Raw genomic sequence first — 17,922 nt, forward strand, 5'->3', positions numbered from 1 at the left:
CTACTCCAGCTTTCTTTTCCTTCCCATTTGCATGGAATATATTTTGCCATCCTCTCACTTTCAGTCTATATGTGTCCTGGGGTCTGAAGTGGGTTTCTTGTAGACAGCATATATATGGGTCTTGTTTTTGTATACATTCAGCCAGTCTGTGTCTTTTGGTTGGAGCATTTAATCCATTTACATTTAAAGTAATAATTGATATATATGTTCCTATTGCCATTTTCTTAATTGTTTGGGGTTGATTTTGAAGATCTTGTTCCTTCTCTTGCATTTCTTGACTATATAAGTCCCTTTAACATTTGTTGTAAAGCTGGTTTCATGGTATGAGTTCTCTTAACTTTTGCTTGTCTAAAAAGCTTTTTATTTCTCCATCAATTTTGAATGAGATCCTTGCCGGGTACAGTAATCTTGGTTGTAGATTTTTCCCTTTCAGTACTTTAAATATATCCTGCCATTCCCTTCTGGCCTGCAGAGTTTCTGCTGAAAGATCAGCTGTTAAACGTATGGTGTTTCCCTTGTATGTTACTTGTTGCTTTTCCCTTGCTGCTTTTAATATTGTTTAGTCTTTGTTAGTTTGATTAGTATGTGTCTTAGCATGTTTCTCCTTGGGTTTATCCTGTATGGGACTCTCTGTGCCTCTTGGACTTGATGTGACAATTTCCTTTTCCATGTTGGGGAAATTTCAACTATAATCTCTTCAAAATTTTTCTCATAGCCTTCCTTTTTCTCTTCTTCTTCTGGGACCCCTATAATTCGAATGTTTGTGCGTTTGCTATTGTCTCAGAGGTCTCTGAGACTATCCTAAGTTCTTTTCATTCTTTTTACTTTATTTGCTCTCCAGAAGTTATTTCCACCATTTTATCTTCCAGCTCACTGATTTGTTCTGCTTCAGATTCCTTCCAGAGTATTTTTAATTTCAGTAATTGTGTTGTCTCTGTGTGTTTATTCTTTAATTCTTCTAGGTCTTTGTTAATTGATTCTTGCATTTTGCCCAGTTTGATTTCAAGGTTTTTGATCATCTTTACTATCATTATTCTGAATTCTTTTTCGGGTAGTTTGCCTATTTCCTCTTCATTTATTTGGACTTCTGTGTTTCTAATTTGGTCCTTCATTTGTATAGTATTTCTGTGCCTTTTCATTATTTTTTTTTTTTAAACTTATAGTGTTTGAGGTCTCATTTTCCCTGGCTTCAAGGTTGAATTCTTTCTTCCTTTTGGTTTCTGCCCTCCTAAGGCTGGTCCAATGGTTTGTGTAAGCTTTGTATAGGGTGAGATTTGTGATGAGTTTTTTGTTTGTTTTTCACTCAGCCTTGATGGGCAAGGCTGAGTGAGGTGATAATCCTGTCTGCTGATCACTGAGTTTGTATTTTTGTTTTGTTTGTTGTTTAGATGGGGCGTCCTGCAAAGGGTGCTACTGGTGGTTGCATGATGCTGGATCCTGTATTCAAGTGGTTTCCTTTGTGTGAGTTCTCACTATTTGATACTCCCTAGGGTTAGTTCTCTGGTAGTCGAGGGTCTTAGAGTCAGTGCTCCCACTCTAAAGGCTCAGGGCTTGACCTCTTCATGTCCTTCTTCATCAGAGTCCTTGAGTAGTTTCATTGCTTGTTTCAACAAGAAGAAAACCCACCAACAGGGAACTATGAGCACCTCAGTAAGAGGGTGTTAGAGTGTAGAGCACAGGGAACTGCACCTAGTGCTCTCTGGTGACCACTTTAGGCATGTAGTCAACATCACAACATCACAGTGATGAGACAAACGGATACCATAGACCAGTTGTCAGTGTTTACAACGAGAGACCAAGTCGATGTGATGTTTTCTAGAAGAGTCCAGCATCTGTGGTAGTTCTTAAAACAGGTTAAGTTTTCATTTTTTTTGCAGATACAAGTCACGACCTGATGAGACTGAGGGTGTCAGGTTGGACGTTCCACCCTTTGCGTGGGAGACCCTTTTCTTTGTCTTGGTATTAACCATAGGTGACACCTTCGAGAGAATTGGAAGGCAGAGGTCCACAGATGTCTGGGGTCCTCAGCTTTGGCTACCCATGAAACCCTCCTGGAGGGGCTGACAATCCAGATCCTGGATGTGTGGGGCCAGACACATCTCATGGAGCCCTTAAGCCCCTGCGGGGGCCTTGCAGGTGCAGTATGGCTAAAACTGCTGATGCACAAACCACACACACGACTTTGGAGCTGGCACCTCTCAGACTCAATACTGAAGTATCCAACTGTCACCCAGATATCCTGCTGGGCCCCCGACTGTCTGTGTCACAATCAGGGGCAGTGTGAAGTCATCCCTGGAGGAAGTTCTGAGCAACAGAGTCGGAGGCCCAGGAAACCGACTGGCCCCGAAAACGGGTCTCAGACCCCAGGGAGGCTGAGCTCCAGGGCTGGAGTGGGTGCTAGCTACCAGGTCTCCAGGCTCCCACCCCCCAGCACCTCTCGTTCCTGGCATGAAGCTCCCAGGGCAGAGTGGCTTGACCAAGGGCCTAACAGGGGTGAGGGCACACATGGTCCCCTAGCTGTGAGTGTCCACCATGGGGTGATGCCCACTGGTCACCACCACACCCTCCATCACCAATGGAACAAAGGAAGAAGCTACATTCCCATTTAGGTCTTAGAGACATGCAACTCACCCAACTCTCCAGGTGGGCCCACCTCCCACCTTCCCCCTGGAGGGGACACTGTCCACAGAAGACTATCCCAGTCTCCACTGCCCAGCAGGCCTAACTCACTGTCACATATGGGCATGTGCAGGAAAGGGTTTCTAGACCTGAAGGCCTGGCCCAATGGAACAGAAAGCATCTTATTTAGAAAGCAAACACTCACTGCACACGATGGCACAGAGAGCTGTTAAACATGGATTCTCCTTAAATGAGTACAGAGGCAAAATATCCCAGGTTTTTCACAGTGAAGCCTAGACTAGATCCCGAGCAAGTGGGTCTCTATAACCTCAGTCAAGGCTTCCTACTACAATGCTGGGGGGCACACTTCAGGGAAAACCAGTGCTCCAACCCTCCCATTTCCCACTTTAAAATAAGGGAGCTGAAGCCCAAAGGTCAAGATTTTAATCCAAAGACTCCCCTTCCTCCCTTAAACCCCACTTTACAGCAGAAGCCCAAAGTGAAGGGTCTTCACTCCCACCCTCCCCGCTGGGGAGGGAGCCAAGGTCAGAAGCCTGCTGTCCTTGCTCCAGACAAGCACCCTTCCACGGTGCCAGGCCTGCTCTCTACTGCAGCCCCAAGTCAAAGTGGGACCCATCACATTCTGACAGTAAAATTCAAGCAGAGTTAGGCTGGGATGGAGTCCATACAAAGTGGGAAGGTAGAAAGCATCCACAAAAACAAAACTATGCTTAACTTACAATTTCAAGTCATTGAAAATTTTGGTCTTTTTTGTAAATAGTAATATACATAAATATTTTGAACATCTCTACATTTTAACTCCCCAAATCACATTTTTAAAAGACTCCCTGAGTATCAATGTCCTCCCCCTACCCAATCCTACCACTCACAGATCCCACAACCAGTTAGCCAGCAGGTTAAGGAACAGAAAAGACATTCAGTTAAGGAAAAAATGTGTATACCCACCATTTAATTGTATACTTGAGGTTTGGTTGACTGACTGTGCTATCATCTAGGAAAATAGTCGAGCAGGAGCTGTATTTCCTCGCTATTTGTCCTGGAGGATGCTACAAAAACAATGGCAACAAGACAAGAACAATTAAAAAGGGGCTCAAAATTCTTCCAAGGAACATCATCCCCTTCACCTTGAGACCAGCCTATAGAGGAAAAGTGTCTTACCGAGAAATGTTAATACTACCAGCAAGTACAGCACAAAACTCACTTTCTTCCTACCATGGAATTCCATGTTCTTCCATATAAAAAAGTCACCACCACCACTCCCGGTCCCAAACCTCCATCAGCTCAGCACACTCCCAAAATCGAGCATCAAAGGGTGTGCTGCAGAGTCCATAAAAATCACTGAGAAACAAGAAGCATGCACTCTTCTCACCAGCAGAAGCCCATGCTTCGGGGGCAACCCCGTGTGAGGTGCCAGAATCAAGACAGGAGTCCACAGAACCCATTTTTTCCTACCCCTGAGGTACAGTCGATTTGGGGACCATGGAAGAGACAGCCACTGTTAATTTAGAATCTCCTACTCCTGAATTGAAGACAATTTCAGGAGGTGAAGATGTAAAGAAAAAAATACTCCTTCTTTAAGGGGAAAATACATTTTAAAGGTGCAAGTTATCTGATGCTTTTGAAAATATGACCAGTGGATGAGTTTCAGGTGGGTGCCTGTGGCAGCTGTGCACCTGGTTCTCTCAGGCTGTGTAAATTTTGAGCTCTTTGGAAAACTTTAGAACTGAGAACTATAGTTTTAGAACTATATTCTAAAACATACTGCTAAGGAAAAAGAATTTAAATTATACGCAGCTGACATCTAACTGAATAGTAAGTAGATTTCTGGCAATTATGTGGGCAATGTGATTAGTAGATATCAATCTGGATCATTCTTGCTCAAAGTATGCTAAAAAAAAAAAAAAATCATCCAAACGAGTTTCGACTGGCCTGGTGCTATGTTGACAATCAAAAGTTGTCATTTTCAGCAACCAAAACAATTAATTCCTTAAGGATAATAACACTGCCCTAACTCACCTGCCCACCCCCAGGGAAGCCCTTAGTACCCATGGTTTATGAACATGAAGGGAGCCTTAAAGCTCATCAGAGACCAAATGCCCTGTTTAACATTTACTTCTTATTTAGTAAGGTTTCCCGTGTAATAGGGCTTCCCTGGTGGGCTCAGACGGTAAAGCTTCCGCCCGAAATGCGGGAGACCCGGGTTCGTTTCCTGGGTTGGGAAGATCCCCTGGAGAAGGAAATGGCAATCCACTCCAGCATTCTTGCCTGGAAAATCCCATGGACTGAGAAGCCTCATAGGCTACAGTCCATGGGGTTGCAAAGAGTCGGACACGACTGAGCGACTTCACTTTCCCGTGTAATAAGGGCTTCCCTTGTGGCTCAGCTGGTAAACAATCCATCTGCAATGCAAGAGACCTGGGTTCAATCCCTGGGTTGGGAAGATCCCCTAGAGAAGGGAACGGCTACCTACTCCAGTATTCTGGCCTGGAGAATTCCATGGACTGTATAGTCCATGGGGTGCAAAAAGTCAGACACAACTAAGGGACTTTCACTTTCACATGTGATAAAATTACAGAAATATGCAACAGCCTGAGAAACAGAAGACAGTGTTATAAACAATCTCCCCTCTTGCTGATCATCACTCCTTGGGGCATACAGTTCCTAAAATCCCCACCAGAGGGCACTGCACCACTGAATCACTACAACCCTCTGGAGCACTGCTTTTGCGAAGGGCATGTGGGTCAGGAGGAAATAACCAGAGTCAGGGAATTCAAAAGATAAGGCTTGTTCTTGGCCAATGTGTTTAGGCACACATTGTTCTGTGCCTGTGTAAGATAATACGCACAGTCGTGTCTGACTCTTTGTGATTCCATGGACTGTAGTCCGCCAAGTCCTCTGGTCCATGGGATTTTCCAGGCAAGAGTACTGGAGTAGGTTGCCATTCCCTTCTCCAGGGGATCTTTCCTTCCCAGGGATCGAACCTGGGTCTCCTGCATTGCAGGCAGATTCTTCACCAACTGAGCTACTAGGGAAGCCCTGTGTAAGATAAGGACACCAAAAAGCCTGTCAAGTTCAAGTTTCTTGAGTGCAATTTTAACATGGCATTTTTCACGTCTATCAGATTAATCACAACAGTTTCATTAAGACAAGCCAGAGACATTAAAAACCATTTTGATCTCTTTTGTAGGTCAGGTAGCAATCACACTTAAGTCACAGACAAAAACTTGCAATCTAATAATAGATTATTAACGTGTGGCAAGTTTTAAAGAAAATTCTTATGAAATTTTCCCTACCAATGGAAAATCTACTATAAACAGAAACCTCAACAGATATACTTAACTCAAAAATTCAGTAATTAGTTGATATATTAAAGGATCTTTAGAGATACAAGAGAATTATTATTTAGGAATAATCACAACAGTGAGGCAAAGGACAGCAATGACTGACTTCTATTTATGAGGTTTCCACTGTTTCCTCTGACACAAATTTCCTAAGATGAAAACATGATGGGCACAGCCAAGAGTAAGTGGTTTCCCTAAGAAAACATGAGCACTAGACTTAAGGAGAGGAGGTCAGTGATATACCAGGTCACAGAGTGGGCACTTCCTCATCCTCCTTTCAGGAGTAGCAGTACCCTTTGGGTTCACAGGGTTAACTGGAAACCAGCATCCCCAGGGGCCGGTCCTGGCCTGAGGATCCCCCAGCTGTTAGTCTGAGCCCTCTATCACTAAGGGCTGGTGTGCCAAAGGGGGATGCCAACTTAGCTTTCTGACTCTTTGCAACCCCATGGACTGTAGCCCACCAGGCTCCTCTGTCCATGGAATTCTCCAGGCAAGAATACTGGAGTGGGTAGCCATTCCCTTCTCCAGGGGGTCTTCCCGACCCAGGGATGGAACCTGGGTCTCCTACAGTGCAGGCAGATTCGTTACCATCTAAGCCATCGGGGAAGCCCCCTTCAAACTATTTAGTAATTTCTAAATTGAATAGAACTCCTTGGCATTGTTATAATGGGGTTATGTATGAAACCTTATTTGGGCATTAAGTCATTTGCTGGATAGAAGGGCTACAAGGTTCACAGAATGTATACTTCTCTTGATCTGACATCCACCCCCCACCCCCCCCCCCAAAAAAAAAAGCTGAGAGAACAAGGATCCCTCCACAGAAAGGCTCCTGAGCTCAGTCAGGGCAGCGCCCCTGCCTGGTTCCTGGTTTGAGCTCTTTTGTGTGGCAGAGGCAGGCAGGGACTGTGCTCAATAAATTTGTGTTCTATTAGGAGCAAAGCTCCCAAAGAGACAAAAGCAAAGTTTACAATTTTTAAAATTTCAATTCCTGGATCACATTCACTTCATTCCTTAAGTTCTATGGCTTAATACTTATGAAAAAACTATATCCGTACTCAAAATACCAGAAAGACTTTGATCAGTTTTGCTACTGAACTTGGAAAAGTAACAAAATTTACTTACAAATCTAATGAGCAATAACAAAAATAACATCAACATACTCAGATGGTGCTAAAATCACCTTCTGTTCAGTCCACTAGGTAAACAGGCGGACCAGGAGTCATTCTACGAGATCAGACAACTATGACTTCAAGACTTTTTCAAGGTCCCCCTGTATCAGCTGGTAGATTTAGGGCTTGAACAAAATTCTTTTGGCTCCAAGTCCAGCTACAAATGTGGCTCCTGCTAAACTGATAAAGAACGCTCTATATTCCTTCACAAAGTTTTTACAGCTACCACCTGTCTCAATATTAAGACAAATAACTGTGATTATTTTGCCGAGGGTAAAGAAGGCTGGCCATTCAACTCCTGACTCACTCTGTTTTAATTTTTTCTTTAACTTAGAATGATCAATTCCCTTCAGGTACGCTGTCATCAAGGGGAGGAGAATGTCATGGAAAAATTAGGCTAAAGCAAAAGATCTGCGTTTTCCTTAAGTTTCAGGAGAGAGATTCCAGATTCTCAGCCACTGACAATGCCACCCACAATTTATAATCAGAGACTACCGCATTTTAATTAAAAGATTCATTAAAACAGCTAGCTCAAACTTCAGCAAATTTTAAGCTGCTGCTGCTGCTGCTAAGTCGCTTCAGTCGTGTCCAACTGTGTGCGACCCCATAGACAGCAGCCCACCAGGCTCCCCCGTCCCTGGGATTCTCCAGGCAAGAACACTGGAGTGGGTTGCCATTTCCTTCTCCCATGCATGAAAGTGAAAAGTGAAAGTGAAGTCGCTCAGTCGTGTCCGACTCTTAGCGACCCCATGGACTGTAGCCCACCAGGCTCCTCCATCCATGGGATTTTCCAGGCAAGAGTACTGGAGTGGGGTGCTACGAACTTTAAATAAAGCCCTTTACACAATCTTTACTAAAATACCTAAGTGTCTCTATTATAATGTATTAAATTTTCCTCTAACTGTTGATCTGATAATTACATCTAAAACATAGCGCTGATTAGAATATTAATCTTTATAATTTGCCCTGGTTTAACTTACTGTTAAAACTCCCCCAAAGGGTTTATCCTCAAATAGCTTCAAGATTTAAAACCTATAATAATTCTTTTAGAAGAAGCTCCTTTTACTTTGTAAGTCTCTCTTGGCAGTTCTCAGCCAGTGAGCAGTGCCCTCTTTACCAGCCAGGGGTTCCTTCTTTTGGCCCCTTCCCTGGAGGCTGTATCCAAAGTCAGCTTCCATCACTTGCTAGACTGTGTTACTGTCCTGGAGCCAGAAAAGGCCTTGTTTCTCTCCACCTGGTGGAAGCTATTTCCCTGTTGTGACCATCACCCCTCACCTTTCCTCACACGGCTGACCTACGTCCACTGCTTTTTCTTAAATAGCAGCCTCTTTACTGTCTTAGCAGCATGTACTAATAAGCAGGTTCTTCAGAAACTTGAAGGGTAAATTAAGAAACAACATCCCTCACAATAAAGCAAATAAAAAACACAACGGATTTTATAAACAAGGGCAAATAATAATGGTCATTCCAGAGTTCAACAAAAGAAACTACAAATGTTAGTTGGGGCCCCGATTCAGAAAACAGTGTTCTCTGTCTTCAGATGAAAAGCTAAACAACTTGTGTCCGGGTGGCGCTTGGTATGACCGTCTGAGGACTGAATGGCCCGGGCCAGCCCCCTGGGCCCCAGGCTGGCTCTACTGCTCGGATGGCTGACTCTTTGTGCCTCACTTTCCCCACATGGAAGGCTGGAGTGACACGCAGTTCTTCCTGGGCAGAGTTACCCAGCACATTAGACTACAGAACAGCGTCTGGCACAAACACGGTATAAAACGTGCACCAGACTGTACTGACGATTACTATTACCACTTCCCGTCTCCTTATTGCCCTAACTTATGACACTCGAGGGTCTCAAAACTTGAAAAGCACAGCTGGTTTATTAGCCTAATTGAACCTGCAGGTCCTTCCACTCCAATTCTACTTCAGTTGGTTGAAACAGCACATTCCAGTGGCTTCTCCCAGCGTGCGCAGAGCTGAGATGCCACTGTGCAATGTGGTCTGGAGGGCACGCTGTTAGCCGGGCATCTGTTACGTAGCACAGAGATTTCTTCTATCGGCACGAGCACATCTGAGCACATTCCAACAACTGTGCTTCCGCTCTTGGTGTCGGGGGGCAAGAGGGCTGGCAGGGGTGAGAGGACACGCTGGGTCAGGGGCACAGCGCAGGGCAGGTGCCAGGATGGTGCGCCGCAGAGCGTGAGGCCGTGGGGCACAGGGGAGATGTGGGGCGTGCAGCTGGCACAAGGGCAGGCCTCCCCTCCAGCCACTTGAATGGGGCTGCAGTGACCAGCAGAGGTGGTCTACAGGCTCCTGGGCAGACGTGCTGACTGGGGGGCAGTGTTCCAGTGCCCCTGGCATGTGAAGAGGCGGGAGTGAGACTTACAGAATGGGGTCAAACCTCTCATCTCTCCAGGTCCAGGCAGACACAGCTTTCAAAAAAATCAAAAAGGGCATAGCAGTTTTCCACATATTTTCCTTAAGACACAGATCGTAATTTCACAGATGCTTCACACTGCTGTGGCAGAACTGGAGAGGGCCAGGAAAAGGCCGTGAATTGCTGTAAGAATCTGATAAAAACTACAGGGCGTCTCTCCAACCCTGAGACCACTGCCTACGAAGGACTCACCAACCTCCTATGGGCCGAGTGTGGAGCCCTTTGGGTGCAAAGGTCCGGCTATGAGTTTCCTTTCAACTGCATTTTGCCCAGATTTTCAAAGAGCAGAAGAGGCAATACTATGGCTTTAAGTCTGTTTAGCACAAAGCTCCAGTGCCTAGTACTTCAAGATCTACAAATACTTAAATGCAGACAGTTTAGAAATCCTGAGAAAAAACCCTGAGAAATCAAACACATAATTCTCGTTTTGGATATGAGAATTGATGGCATATACTTATTTGGTAACACACCTGCTTCATCAAGAGGCCTAAGTTTAGAGGATTAGGATGTGTGGCCATAGTTCTGGTGGCTGGGCACCACAGTCCTGGGGGGGCAGCTTGAGATCACCCCCGGGCAGGGTGGAGGGAGGCTGGCTGCACCCACTGATTAAAGGAGAAAAGATCAAATATCTTTATGCCTGGCCAGCAGGGCAGGGAGATGCTGCTCAGAATGGCTGAAAGACTAGAGCTGGGTTTTTTTTTAATTCATTTTAAAATTCAAGTGTTGTTAAGTTCATCCTTTCTTAGAGCATCGAAGGAAAATGCAGACTCTACTGCACCTATAAACAACAAGGGGGAAGAAAACATGTGTTTGCTTATTCAAATGGGACCGAGTTAGGAGACAGTCACTCGGGGGAAGGGAGGCAGGAAAGGACCTGTGGGATCTGCTGCCACCCTGTCCACGCACACCAATCCGGGAGCAGCAGCAGCCCGGGGCTTCAGGTCACACAATGGCCCTGGCGATAAATGCCAAGCCGTGCCCGTCCAGCCACAGGCCAAACAGAGCCTGAGTGCCCTGCAGCCTTCTTCACACTCTTCCACGTGCAGACAAGATTCACGGGCCACTTCCCCACTGCACACACAGTGTGGTGGTCTCTGGACAGTTATTATGAAGAACACAGGGGAACAGCTCCACTTACATGGTTAATGAAGAGACTCTTGCGCTTTTCTCTCACTGTGAAAACAAAAGATGCAACAGAAACGTTACACGCCTGCGTGCGAACCCCTGGCAGGTTGCTGAGGATGGGCCTCTGTGTCAAGGTCCGTCCTTCCACCAACCAACATATCCAGCTGCTTGATTATGACTTAAGAAATGTGACCTGCTCACATGCAGATGTGACCTCTGCTAAGAGAGCAGAACATGAAACCACGTACATCACAGCACCCAACAAAACCACTGCACCATAGTTAACTGAGTGGTAACGGCTTCCCAACTAAAGAAAACAGTAACTAGTAAAGTTCATAAAATTCTGCATGCGTCCACTAATTAAGATGGTCAACAAAAAGCAGGACTATTTATTTCTAACCAAAACAGACCCATAAAGGTCCATACTACTAGGGTGAAATAAGACACGACATAGTGACTAGACAACAAATGATAACAATACTATCCATAACTGGATTGAAATACAGAACACTGGACGTCGGAAGCATCACTGGAAACCAGTTACTCTCCGCGCTGGTGCTGGGGGCCTCCCAGAGCATCCTGCCCCGCAGGGAGGCCGAGCAAACTCACAACAAAAGCACCCCTTTTCAGAGGCTGTTCTCACGCTGCTGGCTGTGTGGCAGGGTCAGCACCCCACCTTCGTTTCCCAGACCTCAGTGTTTCTCAAAATGGGGGCCTCTCAACCTCAAAGATGTAGAAGGGGGAGATAGGGAACCCAGAGGAGATTTTTAACAACCTAGTATCACTGAGTTTTGCATTTTCTTTCCTGAAAACTCCCTTTTGAGAGTATATAGAGTGAGAGTTCAGTCAGGATGATCCCCTGGAGAAGGGATAGGCTACCCACTCCAGTATCCTGGAGCTCCCCTGGTGGCTCAGACGGTAAAGAATCCGCCTGCAATGCATGAGACCCAGGTTCGATCCCTGGGTCAGGAAGATTCCCGGGAGAAGGGAATGGCAACCCACTCCAGTATTCTTGTCTGGGAAATCCCATGGACAGATGAGCCTGGTGGGCTACAGTCCATGGGGTCACAAAGAGTCAGACACGACTGAATGACTGTGCACAGCACAGAGTAATAGTTGGACCATAAAGGAGGCTGAGTGCTAAAGAGGTGATACTTTCAAACTGTGGTGCTGGAGAAGACTTCTGAGAGTCGCTTGGACTGCAAGGAGATCAAACCAGTCCATCCTAGGGGAAATCAACTCTGAACATTCATTGGAAGGACTGATGCTGAAGCTGGAGTGCCAACACTTTGGCCACCTGATGTGAAGAGCTTACTCACTAGACAAGACCCTGATGCTGGTAAAGACTGAAGGCAGGAGGAGGACGACAGAGGATGAGAAGGTTGGATGGCATCACTAACTCAATGGTCATGAGTTTGAGCAAACTTGGGGAGACAGTGAAGGACAGCAAAGCCTAGCACGCTGCAGTCCATGGGCGTCGCAGAGTCGGACGGGACTTAGTGACTGAACAACAACACAGTAATCAATCAACACAGTTAACAAGCAGGTCACTGGAGAGGACAGAGATATATTTAAACCAAAAGGAACATCAGCTGAAAGGAAAAGCGCAGGTGAGGCTCTTTGACTGAGTGTGGATGTGAGGTCCTTGTCTGGGAGGTGCTGTGCCTGGCGTGGAGAAGAGACCCGCGGCTGCTCCAGAGGGCATGCAGATGCTGCAGACCCCTTGTCCACTTTCTGCAGGCTCCTGAGTGTGTCAGGTCAGCCCGGGTGCCACCAAATGGCAAGAGCACTGGACACGAGTGACAGTCATTCACAGGCTTTAGGGTGTACTTTCCAGAAACTCCTTACTTTTAAGGAGCTCCCACAACCAGGTGAGAAACTCTTAGAATTAAGTGGATTCTAATTCCTGTCAACAGAACTGAAGGAGAATAAGACTGAACTGCAGCGATTAGGAGGGATTCTGGATGATAAATCCCTTGGAGATTCTGACACATACACCAAGTAGCGTAGAACCTATGGATTCTTCAGTGTTTCACTGCAACACATCCCCTGAGTGGGGATGGTGGGAGGAAGAGCCTAGCGGGCAAGCGGAGGGAAAGAGGAGGAGGAGGAGGTACAGGAGTGTTCGCTCCGCAACCTGGGAGACAGGACACCGCACAGAGATGGGTGTCGGTTCCTCTTCCTTGTTTTTAACCTGTGAGACTCAGGTAGATCCTCTACACTCAAAGGGAAGACCCAGCATTTGAGGAATGAAGGAAAAACAGAAGGACGAGAGTTGCCAACACACCAGTGATCGGTGGAGGAGGGGAGGGTGAGAGGGAAGGGGTAGATGCGCGCCCCTGACGCACACCCGGGGATCCTGTGAGGTCGGAGGACCCTGCCATCCGTTTCCCCATGACAACCAAGCCACGTGTCATCCACTTAAGAGGCTCTAATGCCATTCCATGTGAATCTAGGTAAAAAGCTTCTGGCTGATGTTGGTCTGTGCCCTGAATTCACAGGAAGCGAGAACCGAATCTGAAAGTGTGCCAGCTTCGTGCGACTTGTTTTCACAGTACTGTATTAAGTGCAAAGACCTGCTTTTGACTCTCATTTTTCATTGTCCCAAACCTTCACCCCACCAGCACTTTCCTGCCTGGCAATAACCTCCCCTCTCCATGGGCTCCCACTTCACCAGGTGAAGAAAAAAATGTCCTGCTTAGCTTCCACCCAAAACATTCAAAACTTATCTCACAAGTATTTGATGCCTACAGTGGTTTCTTCTTATACACTTAAAAAAAAAAAAAATGCACCAAATTCTCTCAGATCTCATCACTGGCCTGCTTAAATCAAGATCACCAATATTATATCAGCATTATGCTACATCAAAGTTGTCACCTAGCCATAACTGAGGAGTTATCAGTTCTTAAAATGAACTGTCTTAAGTATGTTTGATTACTTTTCTAGTCAACTTAGGATCTCCTCAAAATGAGAGCTTAGCAATTTGACAAGAGTCACGGCTAGAACCCCCAGGACCTCAGCACTGTCAGTACAGCATCATATAACAGATTCCTCCACTGCTCTTTTCTGCAGGAACAGGCTGTGTCCACTGTATTGTGTCTTTTATCTCTCCTTTGTAGCCAAGAGCCAGGGAACAGTGACATAAGTCAAGGGCTGGAAAGAGGGGAAAATCCCCCAGAAGAAATTCCACGCCACAGAACAAGCAGCTGAACACAAGTATGACAGAAGGAAAACATCTACCCCTAGTGTACAGGTCAATCTGGCTCTCAAATGACACAACTGAGATAATGGTGTTTTTATTTAGAGTTGTATTATGATTTCTTTTTATATACTATCCAATACTTCTGATCTTTAGAGAATTTATGCAAATAATAAATTTTTAAAGGAAAGTCTCTGATTCTCAGGGTACAAACTGCCTTGAACTATCCCAACTGATTGGCAAAATGAGGACAGTTGCTTCAAATAGTAAATTCTAAAAATATGACTTACTATAGAGAAACCCCAAAGGGTAACCACCCAAACATCCTTCGTGGTCACTAAGGATGACCACTAGGATTCTATCTTTATCCTGAGAATCACAGTGACTGGAAAATCAAGACAGGCTAGTTACCAGCATAAGTCTTACAAAAAAAAAAAGAAAGAAAGAAAGAAGAAAGAACCTACCGTCTGTTTGAGATTTACTGAGGAATATCGTGCTGGCCCGAGGATGGTCTGAGGGATTGAATTCCATGTTCAAATCTTTAAAGAAAGAAAAAGAAGATATATGAAAACCCACCAGATAACTAAAGGGCATCAAGATTTTCAATTTTTTAAACCTTAGATTACTAAGACATTCAAGGATTCCGGAAGAAACCAACAGTTACTGTGTTAATAGATTTTTCCAGGTTCCACTTTGAACACTTGACTATTCAGAAACTTGATAAAGTCATACATTAAAAATTAGACACCTGGCTGGAGATCTATTAGCCGAAAACTCCATTTTCTTTGTAAAAGTCTGTTCTGCACCAGTATAACTACAAAATAGCAGGACAACGTCCTAACACGTAACTAAGGAGAGGTACGTGCTAAAACTGACTCATCTAAATCCACAGTTAATTGAGTGGTATTTCCTCGTTAAATGTGATCAAAATAGGATATATCTCAGCCAAATTGGTATCTACACACTCTGCTTAATTAAGACGGTTATTTTCTGAAAAGGCAAAATTAATTCTTTAGAGCAAAAGCTCACATTGCCCATCTGTGGGCATAATCGGGGCCACAGATGTGTTTTGTCTGATTCATTCATTTTCTTTCTTTTTTAATAAATTTGAACCCATGCATAATTTCTGTATTTCAAACACATATCACAAAGGGAAAAAAACTTATTTCCAGCTTCTCTTGAGAAATCAGATCATTTAGCAACACCAGGACCCACCCCAATGGTAGCAACTGGCAGGACCTAAGACCCCAGTGCCCAGTCCTCACCCTCTGCCCCACCACCCACTCCTTGGGGCCGTTCCTCAGTTCCTCCCGGCTACTGGCATATGCCTTTGTAATCCTGCCTTAGAACAGTCTCCAAGGGCTACAGGCTTGTCCAGTATAAACAATCAGAATCCCATCACAGGGGAGTTTTTTCAATTAAAAAAAAAAATTCCATACGGAAAGAATGGTTAAGCAAAACAAAAGAATAAAGATACAGAAGAGAAGAGAGAGGACCAAAATTAATGGAAACTCAGAATGGTCTTCAAATCAGCTTCTAACATCACAGTGAAAACTTCTGAGTTCCATCATTTCAATAAATTTGCAAAGAAATCTAATCAACACCAACAAAAAACACAAAGTATCTTATCCTTAGCTTTAATAGCTCATCTAGTCAAAGATAAAAGCAAAGAAAAAACAAGGATGGTCACACGTTGTTGCTGTTGTTGTTGTTGGGGGCATCCAGGGCCCTTGCAAAGTAGCTCGCTGGGCTCAGGGCAGCCTCAGCTCTGGAGGGTGTTGGCGTGTCTGTGCTTGTGAGTTTTCTCTGGAGCCTGCCTTGAGGGAGAGAATGACTGTGTCTCAGCCTGAAGTGCCACCTGCATTAAGGTGTAGCAGCTCATGACCTGGTGAAAGGTGGGCATTTGTGACTTGCTGGTGGAAAGAAAGAGAATCAGATCAGGAGAGCCCTCATGGTGCCTGTGGCTCATGTTGGCTGGGGCCCTGACTCCTTGTTTGTTTTTGTGTTCTATCGCTTCATTTTAAAAATACATATTGTATTTATTATTTATTTATTGGGTTGCCTCAGATCTCAGCTGTGGCAGGTGGGATCAAGTTCCCTGACCAGTGATCCAACCTGGGGAGCACAGAGTCTTGGCCCCTGGACCACCAGGGAAGTTGCTCTTTGCTCATTTTAACTTGAGGATCATATCCCCTGAGGAGATAAGTATCTACCTGCCAATCAGGAGAGAACATAGGGGAAATGGCTTCAGAGTCCATTCAGAGTGGCAGGTTAAAGCCTAGGGCTTGCTCTAAGCCAGTGGTCCCCAACCTTTTTGGCACCAGGGACCAGCTTTGTGGAAGATAGTTTTTCTACAGATTTGGGTGGGGAGGATGGTTTTGGGGTGATCCAAGTGCATTACTTTTATTGTGCACTTTATTATTCTTTGTTGTTGTTCAGCTACTAAGTCATGTCTGACTCTTTGTGACCCCATGCACTACAGCATGCCAGGCTTCCCTGTCCTTCACCATCGCCCAAAGTGTGTCCAAATTCAAGTCCATTGCATCGGTGATGCCATCCAGCCTTCTCATCCTCTGATGCCCTCTCCTCCTCCTACCCTCAATCTTTCCCAGCATCAGTGATTTTTCCAATAAGTCAGCTGTTCACATTAGGTGACCAAAATACAAGAGCTTCAGCTACAGCATCAGTCCTTCCAATGAGTATTCAGGGTTGATTTCCTTAAGATTGACTGGTTTGATCTCCTTGCTGTCCAAGGGACTCTCAGGAGTCTTCTCCAGCACCACAGTTGGAAGGCATCACTACTTTGGCTCTGTGCCTTGTACCCTGGAGGCAACACCTGATGGCTGTCACAGAGACCCCTTTGAGGTGACTGCCTCAGAGAGAAAAGGCAACTTTAGGAGATGTCGAGTCCCTGGAGTTGACTTCAACCCAATGCTTCTTTATGATGATGATACTTATTAAGCTTTCCAGGTGGCTCAGCAGTAAAGAATCCAATGAGGAGACGCAGATTCAATCCCTAGATTGGGAAGATCCCCTGGAGAAGGAAATGGCTGCCCACTCCAGTATTCTTGCCTGGGAAATCCCAGGGACAGAGGAGCCTGGCAGGCTACAGTCCACAGGATCACAAAGAGTCAGACATGACTGAGCACCTCACACTAATAGAACATTATAAGAGTCTACAGCCAGACTTTCAGGTGAAAACAGAAATACTTGGTCACAATGCTTTCAGTCCACGTTTAGGCCGAGTACAAGGCATGACAGGATCCCTTTATTCAGAACTGAAAAGAAACTGACAGAATTTAATACAGCAATGCTGTGAGCCTTCCATGTCTGTGGGAACTGCACCTGTGGGTTCAATCAACCTTTGGTCAAAAATAATGCATTTGCCACACATGGGCATCTATTTAAATAACATTCGTATTGCATATCTACAACTCTGTATATAAAATTTACATAGCATTAGGTATTACAAGTAACCTAGAGATGACTTAAGGTGTACAGGGAGATGTGGTAGGTTATATGCAAATCCATGCCATTTTATATGAGGGACTTGGGCATCCACGGATTTTGGAACCAATCCCTGGTGGTTACTGAGGAATGACTATATTCTCCCATGCCACGTAGCCTAGTTTTTTTCTATCCTTTCCACAGATGTCATAGCCTTGTTCATCTCAGCTTTTAAACTAGCATCAATGCTATAAGGATCCCTGTGATGGTGCCTAAGAGAAGTGAGAGTCATAATCCATGACTGACGGTCTGGAAAACCAGAAAAAGAAAAACACGACGGTGCAGCAAGGCCTAAACAGTGCTGGGTCTAATTAGGATAGATGAGGAGACATAAAAGACGAGCTGCAAAAACCAGAAACTTTCACCTCCCACCCACTTTCTCCACACTGCCTGGCCTCAGGTTGGTGGTGTTCCAGTGACTCATCCAAGAGATGAGCTTGACAGCACCAGTGAGTAGAGGCCGAAGGACTCAAGGACCCTCTGAGCACTTGGTAGTGTTTTAAGACCAAC

At 45.1% G+C, this 17,922-nt stretch overlaps 1 protein-coding gene across 6 annotated transcripts in view; it reads right to left on the reverse strand.

Moving 5' to 3' along the window:
- The window catches only part of CCNY (cyclin Y), a 120,476-nt gene that overhangs the window by 23,532 nt on the left and 79,022 nt on the right, over positions 1 to 17,922 (reverse strand). For 5 of the 6 annotated variants that reach the window (XM_059892748.1, XM_005214274.3, XM_025000802.2 and 2 more), the window contains 3 exons: positions 14,370 to 14,444; positions 10,720 to 10,754; positions 3,586 to 3,686 (listed from right to left, as the gene is read on the reverse strand). In XM_059892748.1, the coding sequence (XP_059748731.1) occupies positions 3,586 to 3,686; positions 10,720 to 10,754; positions 14,370 to 14,436 (203 nt within the window). In that variant the 5' untranslated portion in view covers positions 14,437 to 14,444. 6 annotated transcript variants of the gene reach the window in all.

This window comes from Bos taurus, chromosome 13, assembly GCF_002263795.3.
Source record: "Bos taurus isolate L1 Dominette 01449 registration number 42190680 breed Hereford chromosome 13, ARS-UCD2.0, whole genome shotgun sequence".
NCBI classification, from domain to species: Eukaryota; Metazoa; Chordata; class Mammalia; order Artiodactyla; family Bovidae; genus Bos; species Bos taurus.